The sequence below is a fragment of the Brachyhypopomus gauderio genome, chromosome 14 (genome assembly GCF_052324685.1).
Source record: "Brachyhypopomus gauderio isolate BG-103 chromosome 14, BGAUD_0.2, whole genome shotgun sequence".
Taxonomy (NCBI): Eukaryota; Metazoa; Chordata; class Actinopteri; order Gymnotiformes; family Hypopomidae; genus Brachyhypopomus; species Brachyhypopomus gauderio.
The window spans coordinates 110,501-130,000 of record NC_135224.1 but is presented as its reverse complement, the minus strand read 5'-3'; the positions used below and the strand labels follow the sequence as shown (position 1 = coordinate 130,000).

Below are 19,500 nucleotides of genomic sequence, written 5' to 3'. Positions count from 1 at the left end.
ACACACCACACACACACATACACACGTACACAAGTACACACGTACACACCACACACACAGAGCACTGTGTAGCACACTGTTACGGGTTACTGTTCACACCACACACACACACACACACACACAGAGCACTGTGTAGCACACTGTTACGGGTTACTGTTCACACCACACACACACACACACACACACACACACACACACACACACACACACACACACACACACACACACACACACACGTACACACGTACACACACAGAGCACTGTGTAGCACACTGTTACGGGTTACTGTTCACACCACACACACACACACACACGCACACACGTACATACGCACACACACACACACGTACACACACACCACACACACAGAGCACTGTGTAGCACACTGTTACGGGTTACTGTTCACACCACACACACACACACACACACACACACACACACACACACACACACACACACACACACACCACACACACACATACACACGTACACAAGTACACACGTACACACGTACACACCACACACACAGAGCACTGTGTAGCACACTGTTACGGGTTACTGTTCACACCACACACACACACACACACGCACACACACACACCACACACACACACACACACACCGAGCACTGTGTAGCACACTGTTACGGGTTACTGTTCACACCACACACACACACACACACACACACACACACACACACCGAGCACTGTGTAGCACACTGTTACGGGTTACTGTTCACACCACACACACACACACACACACACACACACACACACACACACACACACACACACACCGAGCACTGTGTAGCACACTGTTACGGGTTACTGTTCACACCACACACACACACGTACATACGCACACACACACACACACACACACACACACACACACACCACACCACACACACACGTACACACACACACACACACACACACACACGTACATACGCACACACACACACACACACACACACACACACACACACACACACATACACACACACACACACACACACATAAACACACACACCACACACCCACATACACACGTACACACGTACACACACAGAGCACTGTGTAGCACACTGTTACAGGTTACTGTTCACACCACACACACACACACACACACGTACATACGTACACACACAGAGCACTGTGTAGCACACTGTTACGGGTTACTGTTCACACCACACACACACACACACACACACGTACATACGCACACACACACACACACACACACACACACACGTACACACACGTACACACACCACACACACAGAGCACTGTGTAGCACACTGTTACGGGTTACTGTTCACACCACACACACACACACACACGTACATACGCACACACACACACACACACACACACACGTACATACGCACACACACACACACACACGTACATACGCACACACACACACACACACACACGTACATACGCACACACACACACACACACACGTACACACACACACACACACGTACACACACACACACACACCACACACACACACATACACACACGTACATACACACACACACACACACACACACACCACACACACACACACGTACATACGCACACACACACACACACACACACACACACACACGTACATACACACACACACACACACACACACACACACACATACACACACAGAGCACTATGTAGCACACTGTTACGGGTTACTGTTCACACCACACACACACACACACACACGTACATACGCACACACACACACACACACACACACATACACACGTACACACGTACACACACAGAGCACTGTGTAGCACACTGTTACGGGGTACTGTTCACACCACACACACACACACACATACGCACACACACACACACACACACACACACACACCACACACACACACACGTACATACGCACACACACACACACACACACACACGTACATACGCACACACACACACACACACATACACACACACACACACACACACACACACACACCACACACACACACGTACATACGCACACACACACACACACACATACACACGTACACACGTACACACACAGAGCACTGTGTAGCACACTGTTACGGGTTACTGTTCACACCACACACACACACGTACATACACACACACACACACACACACCACACACACACACGTACATACGCACACACACACACACACACATACACACGTACACACGTACACACACAGAGCACTGTGTAGCACACTGTTACAGGTTACTGTTCACACCACACACACACACACACACACACACACACACACACGTACATACGCACACACACACACACACACACACACACACATACACACGTACACACGTACACACACAGAGCACTTTGTAGCACACTGTTACAGGTTACTGTTCACACCACACACACACATACACACACAGAGCACTGTGTAGCACACTGTTACGGGTTACTGTTCACACCACACACACACACACACACACACACACACACACACACACGTACATACGCACACACACACACACACACACACACACACACACACACACACACACACACACACACACACACATACACACGTACACACACAGAGCACTTTGTAGCACACTGTTACAGGTTACTGTTCACACCACACACACACACATACACACACACACAGAGCACTGTGTAGCACACTGTTACGGGTTACTGTTCACACCACACACACACACACACACACACACGTACATACGCACACACACACACACATACACACACACACACACACACACACATACACACGTACACACACACCACACACACAGAGCACTTTGTAGCACACTGTTACAGGTTACTGTTCACACCACACACACACACACACACACACACACAGAGTACTATGTAGCACACTGTTACGGGGTACTGTTCACACCACACACACACACACGCGCGCACACACACAAGTACACACACAGAGCACTATGTAGCACACTGTTACGGGTTACTGTTCACACCACACACACACACACACACGTACATACGCACACACACACACACACACACACACACACACACACACACACACACACACACGTACACACGTACACACGTACACACAGAGAGCACTTTGTAGCACACTGTTACAGGTTACTGTTCACACCACACACACACACACACATACACACACAGAGTACTATGTAGCACACTGTTACGGGGTACTGTTCACACCACACACACACACACAAGTACACACACAGAGCACTATGTAGCACACTGTTACGGGTTACTGTTCACACCACACACACAGACACGTACACACCACACACAAGTACACACACAGAGCACTATGTAGCACACTGTTACGGGTTACTGTTCACACCACACACACACGTACATACATACATACATACACACACACACACACACACACACACACACACACACACAGACACACACACACACATACATACCACACACGTATGCACACACACAGACACACATGTACACACACACACCACACATACACGTACACACACACACACACACACACATACACACACACACACACACACACACACGTACATACACACACACACGTACATACACACACGTACATACACACACACGTACATACACACACACGTACATACACACACACACGTACACACAGATGCATGAACACGAACTTTTTTTCCCTGATAAGGTGATAATGGCTACTGTTCATAACTCAGCATTAATTAACTAATTAACTCTGGAAACATCAATAAATCATTAAGTGTGGATTGCAGATAACTGGAAGCACAGACAGCACACGACTGGTAGTCCAGACCCACCATCTAATGTGGACTGAAGAGGTCCAATTCGACCCATTCTCCTGGTCCGCCACACATGTCTAGCAGACGGAACATAGAGCTGTGTCACCTGAAAACACACACACACACACACACACACATTGGTGTGATTGGTGTTTCAGTAGAGATGGTATTACAGTCCATGTTGGTGCGTAGGGTTGGTAGTGCAGTAGAGATTGGTGGAGGTGTTACAGTAGGAGATGTTGGAGATGGTGTATTGGTGGAGGAGTTACAGTAGGAGATGTTAGTGGTGTTGTATTGGTGGTGGTGTAACAGTAAGAGATGTTGGTGGTGTTGTATTGGTGGAGGTGTTACAGTAGGAGATGTTGGTGGTGTTACAGTAGGAGATGTTGGCGGTGTTGTATTGGTGGAGGTGTTACAGTAGGAGATGTTGGCGGTGTTGTATTGGTGGAGGTGTTACAGTAGGAGATGTTGGCGGTGTTGTATTGGTGGAGGAGTTACAGTAGGAGATGTTGGTGTTGTTGTATTGGTGGAGGTGTTACAGTAAGAGATGTTGGTGGTGTTGTATTGGTGGAGTTACAGTAGGAGATGTTGGTGTTGTACTGGTGGAGGAGTTACAGTAGGAGATGTTGGTGGTGTTGTATTGGTGGAGGTGTTACAGTAGGAGATGTAGGTCGTGTTGTATTGGTGGAGGTGTTACAGTAGGAGATGTTGGTGGTGTTGTATTGGTGGAGGTGTTACAGTAGGAGATGTAGGTCGTGTTGTATTGGTGGAGGTGTTACAGTAGGAGATGTTGGTGGTGTTGTATTGGTGGAGGTGTTACAGTAGGAGATGTTGGCGGTGTTGTATTGGTGGAAGTGTTACAGTAGGAGATGTTGGTGGTGTTGTATTGGTGGAGGTGTTACAGTAGGAGATGTTGGTGGTGTTGTATTGGTGGAGGTGTTACAGTAGGAGATGTTGGTGGTGTTGTATTGGTGGAGGTGTTACAGTAGGAGATGTTGGTGGTGTTGTATTGGTGGAAGTGTTACAGTAGGAGATGTTGGTGGTGTTGTATTGGTGGAGGAGTTACAGTAGGAGATGTTGGTGGTGTTGTATTGGTGGAGGTGTTACAGTAGGAGATGTTGGTGGTGTTGTATTGGTGGAGGTGTTACAGTAGGAGATGGTGGTGGTGTTGTATTGGTGGAGGTGTTACAGTAGGAGATGTTGGCGGTGTTGTATTGGTGGAGGTGTTACAGTAGGAGATGTTGGCGGTGTTGTATTGGTGGAGGTGTTACAGTAGGAGATGTTGGTGGTGTTGTATTGGTGGAGGTGTTACAGTAGGAGATGTTGGTGGTGTTGTATTGGTGGAAGTGTTACAGTAGGAGATGTTGGTGGTGTTGTATTGGTGGAGGAGTTACAGTAGGAGATGTTGGTGGTGTTGTATTGGTGGAGTTACAGTAGGAGATGTTGGTGGTGTTGTATTGGTGGAGGTGTTACAGTAAGAGATGTTGGTGGTGTTGTATTGGTGGAGGTGTTACAGTAGGAGATGTTGGTGGTGTTACAGTAGGAGATGGTGGTGGTGTTGTATTGGTGGAGGTGTTACAGTAGGAGATGTTGGCGGTGTTGTATTGGTGGAGGTGTTACAGTAGGAGATGTTGGTGGTGTTGTATTGGTGGAGGTGTTACAGTAGGAGATGTTGGTGGTGTTGTATTGGTGGAGGTGTTACAGTAGGAGATGTTGGTGGTGTTGTATTGGTGGTACCTTATCAGCGCGAATGTTAACCTCAGCAGACAGCCAGTGACCCTCGGGGCAAAAGGATCGTCTGATATCACGTGCCTTTAGCATCTTCACTAGGTTTGTAATCACCTGAAACCAAACACCCAAAAACTCAAATCAGAACCTAAAAAAGCTGAACATTTAATCTCAAATTAATTCATTGACCTCAATGTCTTGAATGAGTCTCTGAATGAATATCTAACAGATCGCTTCTAATATTTCACACTGAAATATAAATGTGCATTATGATATAGACTCTGTAATAAGAGATAGTAGTTGCTGCCACGAGTGCATTACTCTCACTATACTCTGGCTATACTCTGGCTATACTCTGGCTATACTGGACACACAATGGTAAGTAAGAGCACTGCGCTCCACCTCCACTTCTCTGTGCATCCTACACCATCCCCTCCAACCAGCTGCTCAAACAGCCTCCACCCACACCAGACCACGGCCATCCTCCAACAACAGAATAGGGGGACTCTTCAGCGCCCCCTCTGGTGGGCAGTAGGGGATGAGTGAGTGCTGGTTAATGAGCCCATCAGGTTAAGTGCAGGCTGTAATAGGCCTCTGTCAAACTCCAGCCATTTCACCACTCTCAAACACAGCCAAGAAGAGCCCTTGCATTAGCAATATTAATACAAGCTTAGTTGATCATTTTCATTCAATTAACTTCCTTCAATTAAATGGATAGCCAGACAATAGGGGACATAAAACACAGTGGAGAGGCAGGCCAGGGTCAGACATTAGTGTGGGCGGGGTCACCCACGTCACAGCTGACTGTAAATCCCGCCTTCAATTTGGGAAATGCGCTCACACCGTTTAACAGCTTCAGCTGACAGGAAGCAGCCGCGTCACCAAACTCCCCCCCCCCTCACCCCCCCACGGCCGAGGAGCTCCCCTCACAAAGATGACCTCAAGATCACAGCAGGTTTATTAGGAGAGAGGGGGGCAGGGAGAGAGAGAGAAATTGAGACACAGATGGAGAGAGGTATATACATGGTGCTGAACGTTAACTTCCTTCAGTCGGAGATGTTGGTGGTGTTGTATTGGTGGAGGTCAGTTCTCAACACCACACCTTCTCCACCTTCTCTACCCTGAGTCCGTCAGGCTGCCGAATCAACCACCACCAGCACCCAGACGAGCAGCAACTTATAAATGTTCGGTGTGTAACACACAGGCGTGTGGTCAGACCTTAAAGAGCTGGTCCCAGTGTTTGTACTCATACTCATAAGGTCATAGTTCAGAGGGTGTAGGGCGTGTGGTCAGACCTTAAAGAGCTGAACCCAGCGTTTCTGCTGGGCGTGGATGCACTGCTGGACACGAGTGCTGGTGGACACGCCCACACTGCGCAGGGCGGCGGCGTAGTCCTGTCGGTGTTCACTCTTGGTCTCGGGGTACGCCAGCTTGATGATGCCCAGACAGGCGTCACGCAGACAGCGGGACAGCGTCACCAGCTCGGCCAGGGAGAAGGGCATCATAGACGGAGCCCTCTGACCTGAGACACACCACACCGCTAGCACTAAAGGTTCTGTAAAGAGTGCTTAAACTGTGTGTGTGTGTGTGTGTGTGTGTGTGTGTGTGTGTGTGTGTGTGTGTGTGTGTGAGAACGTGAGTGTGTGTCTGTAAGAATGTGCGTGTGTGTGTGTGAATGTATCTTCACCATCCATGATGTCACCAAAGAACTCTGTGTCGTGGATGGAGATGAGTGAGTGACTGAAGAGGGAGCTGAACAGGTAGAAGAGAGGGATGATCCTGCCAGAGTCGTCCGCAGACATGGGAGAACCTCTGGACAACAGCTGCAGCAGACACACCAGAGACCTGCGCACACACACACACACACACATATATATATGTATTCACACACACACATATATATACTAGGCTTGTCACAATACTAAGAATTACAACTTCGATACGATACTTAAAAAAATATTGAAATTCGATACCATTTTCGATACCAAAGTCAGATACGGTGCTAATTTCCGTTTTAAAGCCTTTTTATTTTTTTTATAAACAAACAAATGAATGTTGCTTTGTGTTTGAAAATGCTTGAAATTGTAACTTCATTTCACAACAAATATCTGTCTGACTGAACAGTTCTTTTGTGTTAACAAATACGAGCATCTTGTAATTACAGGATGAAACATGAGAGAACGTGAAGACGTTACGATTGAGCGTTTTGAAAATAAACAACCATTAAATAATGTGATAAAAAGCGAATAATTTCGAGTATATGTATAAATATTTAACTTATCCCAACAAACATGCGACGTCAGAAAGACGTTAAAATCAAGTCTGTATCACGTCGGTCAGTCCAGACCCATTTTTGCATGTCTGGTGGACGTTCAAAACTGGTTCAAAATCTGACAGTGTGACTAGGACCTTAACCTTTTAACTTAACATGAACGTCTATGACGAGTTTTCTATCTGAACGTCTGACTAGGACCTTTATTGGATGTCAGGACGTGCAAAAACTGCAACTGAACGGCAGTAATAGACGTTTAAAAAAGACGTCGCTAAAACTTTCATTCTGGCTTTTCAGTGGACGTCTTTTGAACGTCTGACAAAGTGTCTTTGCTCGTGCTAGGAAATATTGAAATGGACCTTGAAAGTGACATACAAGTGTTTGAATTCCACAAGGTGTATGAACCCTGCAAACATGACTTTGTTCATCGCGCTGAAGCGCGGCGCACGCGAGGTCGTGCACCTCTCGAATTTTGTAACTTCGCGCGCGCCGCGCCTCAGCGCAATGAACAAAGTCATGTTTGCAGGGTTCAATTCAAGCGCTTGTACCAATATTTCCCAGCACGTTAAACTTAATTAAGTTAAATATTTATACATATACTCGAAATGATTCGAAATATTGCGCTTTTAATCACATTATTTAATGGTTGTTTATTTTCAAACGCCCAAGACGTTAGTCTTCACGTTCTCTCATGTTTCATCCTGGAATTACAAGAGGCTCGTATTTGTTAATGTAATACAAGAAAACTGTTCAGTCAGACAGATATTTGTTGTGAAACGAAGTAGTTACAATTTCAACATTTTCAAGTACTTTAGCCTAAATTGCAGCACTTTTCAAACCTGAAACACACTAAAACACAAAGCAGCATTAAAATTCGTCAGGTAAGTGTTCATTCCCCTGTTTTGAGGGGTGTTTTTTATACTACCACATATAGTTTCGGACAACACTGCAAAGCGGAAAGTATAAAGCCTCCACCGCTCGCGGAGGTTCGCGCGGAGTCGAGCGCTATGGTCACTCAACCAGGCTTTAGCGCCCTTCGTTGAAATGTTCCAAAAGCACCGCTTGCAAACGTGCTTGTTCATGTCCTTCAGTTTTCCATCTGTATCTGCTTCGAATCCAACAGCACTGCGTTTGCTTTAGCTGCCATATTAGCATTACAAACTGTCCTGTGCATTACGGCAGCTTGGGTGGGTCAAACGAAAGCGCATTTTATGTAAAAAGAATCGATACTTAAGAGAAACGAGTATTGTACCGTTTCAGAATGTTCAGTATCGATACATATCGATACATATAACACTAATATATACACACACACACACGCGCACGCACACACACACATATATATATATATATATATGTGTACATATATATATATATATATGTATTCACACACACACACACACACACACACACACACACACACACACACACACACACACACATATATATATATATATATTCACACACACACATACTTACACACATATATACACACACACGCACGCACACACACATATATATGTATTCACACACACACACACACACACACACACACATACTTACACACATATATATACACACACGCGCACACACATATATATATATGTATTCACACACACACATACTTAACACACATACATACACACACACACACATATATATATATATTCACACACACACACATACTTACACACATATATACACACACACACACACATACTTACACACATATATACACACGCACACACACATATATATGTATTCACACACACACACACATACTTACACACAGTGCCGTTTCAAGGTATTTGGGGGCCCCAAGCAAAGACACCAACCCCCCCCCCCCCCCCCCCCCCCCCCCCCAACCTAAGTATGGGATTACCCGGGACTAGGGTTGCCACCTAGGTCTGACAAAAAACAAGGACACTGTCATACTGACACAGGGTGGCGAGTGTAATCTGTTGAGCGGGGGGCGAGGGGGAGGTGGGTTGGCGAACGTAAGTTGTTGAGCGGGGGGGGGGGGGGGGGTGCGAACGTAAAATGTTACCGGAGGGGTTTAAAATGGACACAGCGAGAAAAAAACAGATTTAAAGTGTGCAGAAACAGTCTGAATCGTGGTTTTAACTAACCTAATTTTTTCCGGGACTGAATATTAAAAAGAAGAAAAACCGGGACAGCCCGGGAAAACCGGGACAGGCACGTGAAAACCGGGACAGGTGGCAACACTAGCCGGGACGTATATATTGTTTTTAGCCTACCTGCACAAACACACACACACACACACACACACACACACACACACACACACACACACACACACACACAGCATGTAGTTGGCTGGGTGTCCAGGTGTTCAGTGAAGGTGGTGCTCACCCCGTGATCATCTTGGTTCTCATGGACGTGATCAAGTGCCACAGGTGTCTCAAGAAACGAGCGTTGAACGCCAGACTGTACAGGAGCCTGAAGAGGACAAAACACAGAAGAGCAAAGTGAGCAGAACTGTTCTGTTCTCTACATATTCTACAGCCTGTGGTTGAAGTCCTGATCCACTGATCCCTGATCAGATGATCCATGTGCAGTGTCAAACAACGCTTGTGCAGTTTTCTGAGAGTGGAACTAAACAGACAAAACTAAACCCACATCACAGAAGATACGCAGCATTCACCATCTAACTCGAACTAAACCCTCAACACATCACAGAAGATACGCAGCATTCACCATCGAACTCAAACTAAACCCTCACTACATCACAGAAGATACGCAGCATTCACCATCTAACTCGAACTAAACCCTCACTACATCACAGAAGATACGCACCATTCGCCATCTAACTCAAACTAAACCCTCACTACATCACAGAAGATACGCAGCATTCGCCATCTAACTCGAACTAAACCCTCAACACATCACAGAAGATACGCAGCATTCACCATCTAACTCGAACTAAACCCTCAACACATCACAGAAGATACGCAGCATTCACCATCTAACTCGAACTAAACCCTCAACACATCACAGAAGATACGCAGCATTCACCATCTAACTCGAACTAAACCCTCAACACATCACAGAAGATACGCAGCATTCGCCATCTAACTCAAACTAAACCCTCACTACATCACAGAAGATATGCAGCATTCACCATCTAACTCAAACTAAACCCTCACCACATCACAGAAGATACGCAGCATTCGCCATCTAACTCAAACTAAACGCTCACCACATCACAAAAGATACGCAGCGTTCACCATCTAACTCAAACTAAACCCTCACCACATCACAGAAGATACTCAGCATTCGCTATCTAACTCAAATTAAACCTTCACCACATCACAGAAGATACTCAGCATTCGCTATCTAACTCAAACTAAACCCTCACCACATCACAGAAGATACGCAGCATTCACCATCTAACTCAAACTTAGCCGTTTAATATACTAATCCTAATACATTAATAATACTAATATACTAACCCTCATACCAACACACTATACAAGAATGTATATAGATGAACACTGTATGAACGTTGAAACTGACGTCTACATGAACACACAAGCTGAACCCTAACCCTAGCTCATGGAGAGAATTCTAACCCACCACATACTCACCTCACACACCACACCTAACCGGAGAGAATTTTAACCCTAACCACACCCTTCTACTGTACTCATGGAGAGAATTCAAATGGACCTAGCAGTACCATCAACACTCCCCTCACACACCACACACCCCCCTCACACACCACACACTCCCCTCACTCCCACCACACACTCCCCTCACTCCCCTCACACACACCACACACTCCCCTCACACACCCCACACACCCACCACACACACCCCTCACTCACACCACACACTCCCCTCACACACCACACACTCCCCTCACACACCCCACACACCCACCACACACACACCTCACTCACCCCACACACACCCCTCACTCACACCACACTCCCCTCACACACACCACACACTCCCCTCACACACACCACACACTCCCCTCACACACACCACACACCCCCACACACACCCCTCACTCACACACACACCCCTCACTCACACACACACACCCCTCACACTCCCCTCACACACCCCACACTCCCCTCACACACCCCACACTCCCCTCACTCACACCACACACTCACCTCCACACAGCCCCCTCACTCACACACACCCCACACCCCCCTCACACATCCCACACACCCCCTCACACACCCCTCACTCACACCACACACCCCCCTCACTCACACAACACACCCCCCTCACTCACACCACACACTCCCCTCACACACCTCCACACAGCCCCCTCACTCACACACCCCACACACACACTCCCCTCACACACCCCTCACTCACACCACACTCACACCACACTCCCCTCTCGTTTAGATTATTGCAACAGTCTCCTAGCTGGATGTTCTGGTAAATCGATAAACAAACTCCAGCTGGTTCAGAACGCAGCAGCACGAGTTTTAACAAAAACTAAAAAGTTTGATCACATTAGTCCCGTACTATCGTCATTACACAGGCTGCCAATTAGATTCCGTATTGACTATAAAATACTTTTATTAACATATAAAACACTGCATGGCTTAGCTCCAGACTATCTTAGTGAACTTATTGAACAATATAACCCAGCGCGTTCACTTCACTCACAGGACGCAGGCTTATTAACTGTTCCTAGGATCAAAAAGATCACAGCAGGTGGAAGAGCCTTTTCTTTTAAAGCTCCACAATTGTGGAATAATCTTCCTGCCTCTATTCGGGACTCAGACACAGTCTCAATGTTTAAAACTCGATTAAAGACTCATCTGTTTAGTTTGGCCTTTGATTAATCTGTTACATATTTACCATATCTCGTATCTTTTCTCCAAGGTTCACCTGGAGAGTAACATTGCAGTCGGAGCCTACAATACCAGCATCGCTGCTTCGACACGGAATGAAAGCCTGGCGTTCATCAACAGACATTTACAGTGACAATATCATAACCCAGAACTTTCATTTTTACCTTCACTTAGTCTGATTGTGTGATTTGTGTGTGACTTGTGTATTTGTCTGTATTTTGTGTAATTTGTGTGTTAACGGGCCGCCCAATGGAGGATGGGTTCCCTTTTGAGTCTTGGTTCTCCCGAGGTTTCTTCCTATTCCCCACCATCATAGGGAGTTTTTCCTCACCACTGTCGCCTTTGGCTTGCTCATTAGGGTTCTGGACCCATAGTATTGTTAACCTTTTAAATCCTGTAAAGCGCTTTGTGACAACATGTGTTGTGAAAAGCGCTATACAAATTAACTTTGATTGATTGATTGACTCCCCTCACACCCCACACTCCCCTCACTCACACCCCACACTCCCCTCACTCACACCACACACTCCCCTCACTCACACCACACACTCCCCTCACTCAACCACACACTCCCCTCACACACCCCTCACACCCCCCACACACTCCCCTCACTCACACCACACACTCCCCTCACTCACACCACACACTCCCCCCACACACACCCCTCACTCCCCTCACACACCCCTCACTCACACCACACACTCCCCTCACACACACCACACACTCCCCTCACTCACACCACACACTCCCCTCACACACCCCTTACACACCCCTCACTCACACCACACACTCCCCTCACACACTCCCCTCACTCACACCCCACACTCCCCTCACTCACACCCCACACTCCCCTCACTCACACCACACACTCCCCCCACACACACCCCTCACTCACACCACACACTCCCCTCACTCACACACCCCACACACCCCCCTCACTCACACACACACACACACACACAACACACACTCCCCTCACACCACACACTCCCCTCACACACCACTCACCACAAGACACTAAGCTTTGTGTAGATGAGCTGCTGTCCATTAAGAGGCAGTGAGCCACTGTGGTGAACAGGCAGCAGTTTCCTGAGAGAACAAAACGCTACACTAAACCTGCACCTGCAGATCTACTAACACCACTGAGGTGTGAAGAGACAGACTGTGTGTGTGTGTGTGTGTGTGTGTGTGTAAAAGAAAAGAGGGTAAGCACGAGTGATGATGGAGAAGAGAGGTGCGCGTGTGTGTGTGTGTGTGTGTGTGTGTGTGGAAATAGTCCATTCTACACCTTTTACTATGTTTGCTAATGCTAGCAGCAGTGACACAGTAAAGGGGCACAACCCAGAATAAAGAGCAGCAGAGCAAGAAAGAGGCTCACCAGGGGTTAGGTTTACCCTGTGTGCACCTCACCACCAGGGGCCCCGTGTGCACCTCACCACCAGGGGCCCCGTGTGCACCTCACCACCAGGGGCCCCGTGTGCATCTCACCACCAGGGGCCCCGTGTGCACCTCACCACCAGGGGCCCCGTGTGCACCTCACCACCAGGGGCCCCGTGTGCACCTCACCACCAGGGGCCCCGTGTGCACCTCACCACCAGGGGCCCCGTGTGCACCTCACCACCAGGGGCCCCGTGTGCACCTCACCACCAGGGGCCCCGTGTGCACCTCACCACCAGGGGCCCCGTGTGCATCTCACCACCAGGGGCCCCGTGTGCATCTCACCACCAGGGGCCCCGTGTGCATCTCACCACCAGGGGCCCCGTGTGCATCTCACCACCAGGGGCCCCATGTGTATCTCACCACCAGGGGCCCCGTGTGTATCTCACCACCAGGGGCCCCGTGTGCACCTCACCACCAGGGGCCCATGTGTATCTCACCACCAGGGGCCCCGTGTGCATCTCACCACCAGGGGCCATTCTCTTGCCTTCACCATCTCACCACCAGGGGCCCCGTGTGCATCTCACCACCAGGGGCCCCGTGTGCATCTCACCACCAGGGGCCCCGTGTGCATCTCACCACCAGGGGCCCCATGTGTATCTCACCACCAGGGGCCCCGTGTGTATCTCACCACCAGGGGCCCCGTGTGTATCTCACCACCAGGGGCCCCGTGTGTATCTCACCAGCAGGTGAAAGAGGAGGAAGCAGAGAGGAAAAGGAGGAAGAAGAGCTCCTCAGTTCCCCTGCTATAATAACCATGAGACATCAACACACTCACTGCAAATATCACTGCTCAACACATCAACACACTCACTGCACAGATCATTCCTGCAGTGTGCAAGCGCACCAAATCTAAAAAACACATCAACAAGATATATATATAAGAACTGGGTCTATATAAGGGTCTTTATAAGAACTGGGTCTATATAAGGGTCTATATAAGGACTGGGTCTATATAAGGGTCTATATAAGAACTGGGTCTATATAAGGGTCTATATAAGGACTGGGTCTACAGTTGTGATCAAATTTATTCAACCCCCACTGAAATAAAGTGTTTTGGCCAGTTTGACATTGATTTTGATCATTTCAGTCATCTTATTTACAATTATATCAAAGAGGCACTTATAAATTAGACAAACATAACATAATATTTATGATGGAATAACCACAAATGTCTTTACTGTGCTCACATCATTATCAGTTTTATTCAACCCCCTAGTGACATTATTTTTTAGTACTTAGTACAACATCCTTTTCCAGTTATGACAGCTTTCAAGCGTGAAGCATAGCTTGACACAAGTGTCTTGCAGCGACCTATGGGTATCTTAGCCCATTCTTCATGGGCAAAAGCCTCCAGTTCAGTCACATTCTTAGGCTTGCGCACTGCAACTGCCTTCTTTAGGTCCCACCAGAGGTTCTCAATTGGATTTAAGTCTGGTGATTGCGATGGCCACTCTAGAATGTTCCAGCCTTTCATGTTCAACCATGCTCTAGTGGACTTGGATGTGTGCTTCGGATCATTGTCCTGTTGGAAGGTCCAACGTCTCCCAAGCCGCAGGTTTGTGACTGACTCCATCACATTTTCCTCCAAGATCTCCTGGTACTGAAGGGAATTCATGGTACCCTGCACACGTTGAAGCTTTCCTGTACCATTAGAAGCAAAACAGCCCCAAAGCATAATTGACCCCCCGCCATGCTTCACAGTAGGCAAGGTGTTCTTTTGTTCATAAGCCTGGTTCTTCCTTCTCCAAACATAGCGCTGGTCCATTGTCCCAAACAGTTCTAATTTAGTTTCATCTGACCACAGTACACTGTCCCAAAACCTTTGTGGCTTGTCCACATGACTTTTGGCATACTGCAGTCGACTTTTCTTGTTCTTTGGAGTCAGCAAGGGGGTGTGTCTGGGCGTTCTGGCATGGAGGTCTTCGTTATGCAGTGCGCGCCTTATTGTCTGAGCTGAAACTTCAGTGCCCACATCTGACAGGTCTTTTTTCAGTTCCTTAGCAGTCACGCGGGGATTTTTCTCCACATTACGCTTCAGGTAGCGCACAGCAGTCGCGGTCAGGATCTTCTTTCTGCCACGACCAGGTAACGTTTCCACTGTGCCCTTTAACTTGAACTTGCGAATGATACTTCCGATAGTGTCTCTTGGAATATTTAACAACTTCGCAATCTTTTTATATCCATTGCCATTCTTGTGAAGAGCAATAACCTCTTCTCTTGTCTTCTGGGACCATTCTCTTGCCTTCACCATGCTTGGAAACACACCAGTAGATGTCTAGAAGGAGCTGAGTATCACAGTCCTTTTAAATCTGCCTAATTGGTGCTTATCATGCTTGATTGCTGCTCGTTGACATCCACAGATGTTTTCAATACCTGATGGAAAACACTGGAATGAACCTCTGTTCTTAGGAGTGGTAGTCGTAAAGGGGTTGAATAATTGTGTCAATGAAGAAATCACAAAAAGGCCATTTAATACTTTATGACAAAAAAAATTGATGCTATCTTAGTTGCATTTAGTTCTTTAACAAGTCCTTGTAAGATTTCATTATGAACACAATTACAAATGTGCACTGAATTCCATAAAACCCTTCGCAGCATTGGGGGTTGAATAAATTTGATCACAACTGTATATAAGGGTCTATATAAGAACTGGGTCTATATAAGGGTCTTTATAAGAACTGGGTCTATATAAGGGTCTATATAAGGACTGGGTCTATATAAGGGTCTATATAAGAACTGGGTCTATATAAGGGTCTATATAAGGACTGGGTCTATATAAGAACTGGGTCTATATAAGGGTCTATATATGAATTGGGTCTATATAAGGGTCTATTTAAGGACTGGGTCTATTTAAGGACTGGGTCTATATAAGGGTCAATATAAGGACTGGGTCTACATAAGGGTCAATATAAGGACTGGGTCTACATAAGGGTCTATATAAGGGTCTATATAAGGACTGGGTCTACATAAGGGTCTATATAAGAACTGGGTCTACATAAGGGTCTATATAAGAACTGGGTCTATATAAGGGTCTATATAAGAACTGGGTCTATATAAGGGTCTATATAAGAACTGGGTCTATATAAGGGTCTATATAAGAACTGGGTCTATATAAGGACTGAGTCAACATAAGGGTCTATATAAGAACTGGGTCTATATAAGAACTGGGTCTATAAAAGGGTCTATATAAGAACTGGGTCTATATAAGGGTCTATATAAGCACTGGATCTATATAAGAACTGGGTCTATATAAGGGTCTATATAAGGACTCGGTCTATATTAGGGTCTATATAAGGACTGGGTCTATATAAGGACTGCCCTGGAACGTGTAATATTGAGAGAACTGAACTCTGCTGATGTCAGTGGGGCTTGAAAAGAAAAAAAACAGCCAGTTAAAAGTTTTTGAGCCCAAACATGACGTGACGTGTGCAACGCCAGCCAGGTGTGCTATCTTAGCCAGGTGTGCTATCCCAGCCAGGTGTGCAACGCCAGCCAGGTGTGCCAGGGTCTAACTCCCCAGAGTGGTGGAGGAAGAGCAGGACAGGCTAACAGGCTAACCTAAGGGCTCATCCTTGGGCCTCATGAATCACACAGGCAGATGTAATTGGCTCCCCTCTGCCTCTTGTAAAGCTACCCTGACCACTCCCGCTAAAATGAATCTCTCCAGAACAGCTCATTATTTTGTACAGATATCCAATCATGATAAAGCGCTGAGGACAGGATTTATGGTAAAAGCACCTCCCTCCAAGCTGAATGTTCAACAAATACAAGACCACAGCAGCCAGATGGAGGAATGGGAGGGGGGGGTGGAGGGATGCGTAGGGTGGAGGGTGGGATGGTGTTTTTAGGTAAGGTCAAGGTTACCATGAGACCTACACTAAAAATAGACTGACATTGCTAACCATGACTGCAGTCCAAGACTGAGTGGTAAAAAGAGAAGCGAACACGCACGCACACACGCATGCACGCACACACACACACTGACTCCTCGAACACACACTGATCTGTTTCTCTCCCCAAGTCTCTCTCTGAGCCCAGTCAGCAGACAGACAGAGCAGTGTCTTCATTAGCCTGATGACTGACAGGTTGTAAGACGGCCCATTTCCTGCCCAGCCATAAAATGGCCCATCGCTACATTCAATAATGCTTAGAACACACAAAAATAAAACCAGAGACAACCAGCGTTTCAATGGTGGAGGACATTTTGATTATCTGTTTCAGGCCAGGATAAAAGTGAACTTTCTCTCAGTCTGCATGTGTGTATATGTGTATTTGTGTGTATACATATGTGTGTGTGTGTGTTTGTGTGTGTGTGTGTGTATGTGTATATATGTGTGTGTGTGTATGTATATGTGTATATATGTGTGTATGTGTGTGTGTGTGTGTGTGTGTATATGTGTGTGTATGTATATGTGTATATATGTGTGTATGTGTGTGTGTGTGTATACGTATGTGTGTGTATGTGTGTGTGTGTCCTAACCTGACTCTGGGCACCATCATGTGGTGCTGAACCATGAGTGTGTGGCAGATGGAGGCCATCATGGTGAAGACGTCCTCACTGGCGGAGTCTCTCCACACCAGAGCCAGAAGGGCGTTGGTCTGCTGCCGTGAGTCCAGCTTCTGCAGACACGACTCTGTGATGAGCTGCACAGAGACCCGCCGCTCATCCTAACAGAACCAGGGGACAGCAGCACACACACTTCAGCACAGGACAGTAGAGATGCAGTGTACTGTAAAGGAGTGTGTGTGTGTGTGTGTGTGTGTGTGTGTGTGTGTGTGTGTGTGTGTGTGTGTGTGTGTGCGTGTACCTGTGTAGGTGAGGAGAGTGTGTGTGTGTGTGCGTACCTGTGTAGGTGAGGAGTCTGTGTGTGTGTGTGTGTGTGTGTGTGTGTGTGTACCTGTGTAGGTGAGGAGAGTGTGTGTGTGTGTGTGTGTGTGTGTGTGTGTGTACCTGTGTAGGTGAGGAGTCTATGTGTGTGTGTGTGTGTGTGTGTGTGTGTGTGTGTGTGTGTGTGTACCTGTTTAGGTGAGAAGTCTGTGTGTGTGTACCTGTTTAGGTGAGGAGTGTATGGTGGAGTTGTCCTCCTCCTCAGAGTCACTGTTAATCTCTGTGGAGCTCCGGCTCTCCGTCACAGGTAACAGAGGCAAGAGAGTCTGCAAAGTCCTCAGATACAGCAGCAGGCCTTCATCTGAGAGAGAACCTACACACACACACACGGTTATCAGATACAGGCCTTCATCTGAGAGAGAACCTACACACACAACCAGTCTCTCTAACTAGAGCTGGGTGATATGGGAAAAAAAATCTTATCACAATAACTTTTTTCTTATCAGTTGATATCGATATACTTCACGATATAAATCAAATCACTATTTCCTTTATACTTTAAGTGAGAAATGAACAACTGTAACTGAGGGGCAGAAACACGG

At 46.9% G+C, this 19,500-nt stretch overlaps 1 protein-coding gene across 1 annotated transcript in view; it reads right to left on the bottom strand.

The window, feature by feature from the left end:
- Positions 1-19,500, bottom strand: part of ube3c (ubiquitin protein ligase E3C) — a 69,611-nt gene that overhangs the window by 26,222 nt on the left and 23,889 nt on the right. The window contains exons 10-16 of the mRNA XM_076972006.1: positions 19,120-19,271; positions 18,551-18,738; positions 10,160-10,246; positions 7,202-7,359; positions 6,810-7,036; positions 5,524-5,628; positions 3,805-3,892 (exon numbers count right to left, since the gene is read on the bottom strand). Of these exons, the coding sequence (XP_076828121.1) occupies positions 3,805-3,892; positions 5,524-5,628; positions 6,810-7,036; positions 7,202-7,359; positions 10,160-10,246; positions 18,551-18,738; positions 19,120-19,271 (1,005 nt within the window). The remainder of the gene's footprint in view (positions 1-3,804; positions 3,893-5,523; positions 5,629-6,809; positions 7,037-7,201; positions 7,360-10,159; positions 10,247-18,550; positions 18,739-19,119; positions 19,272-19,500) is intronic.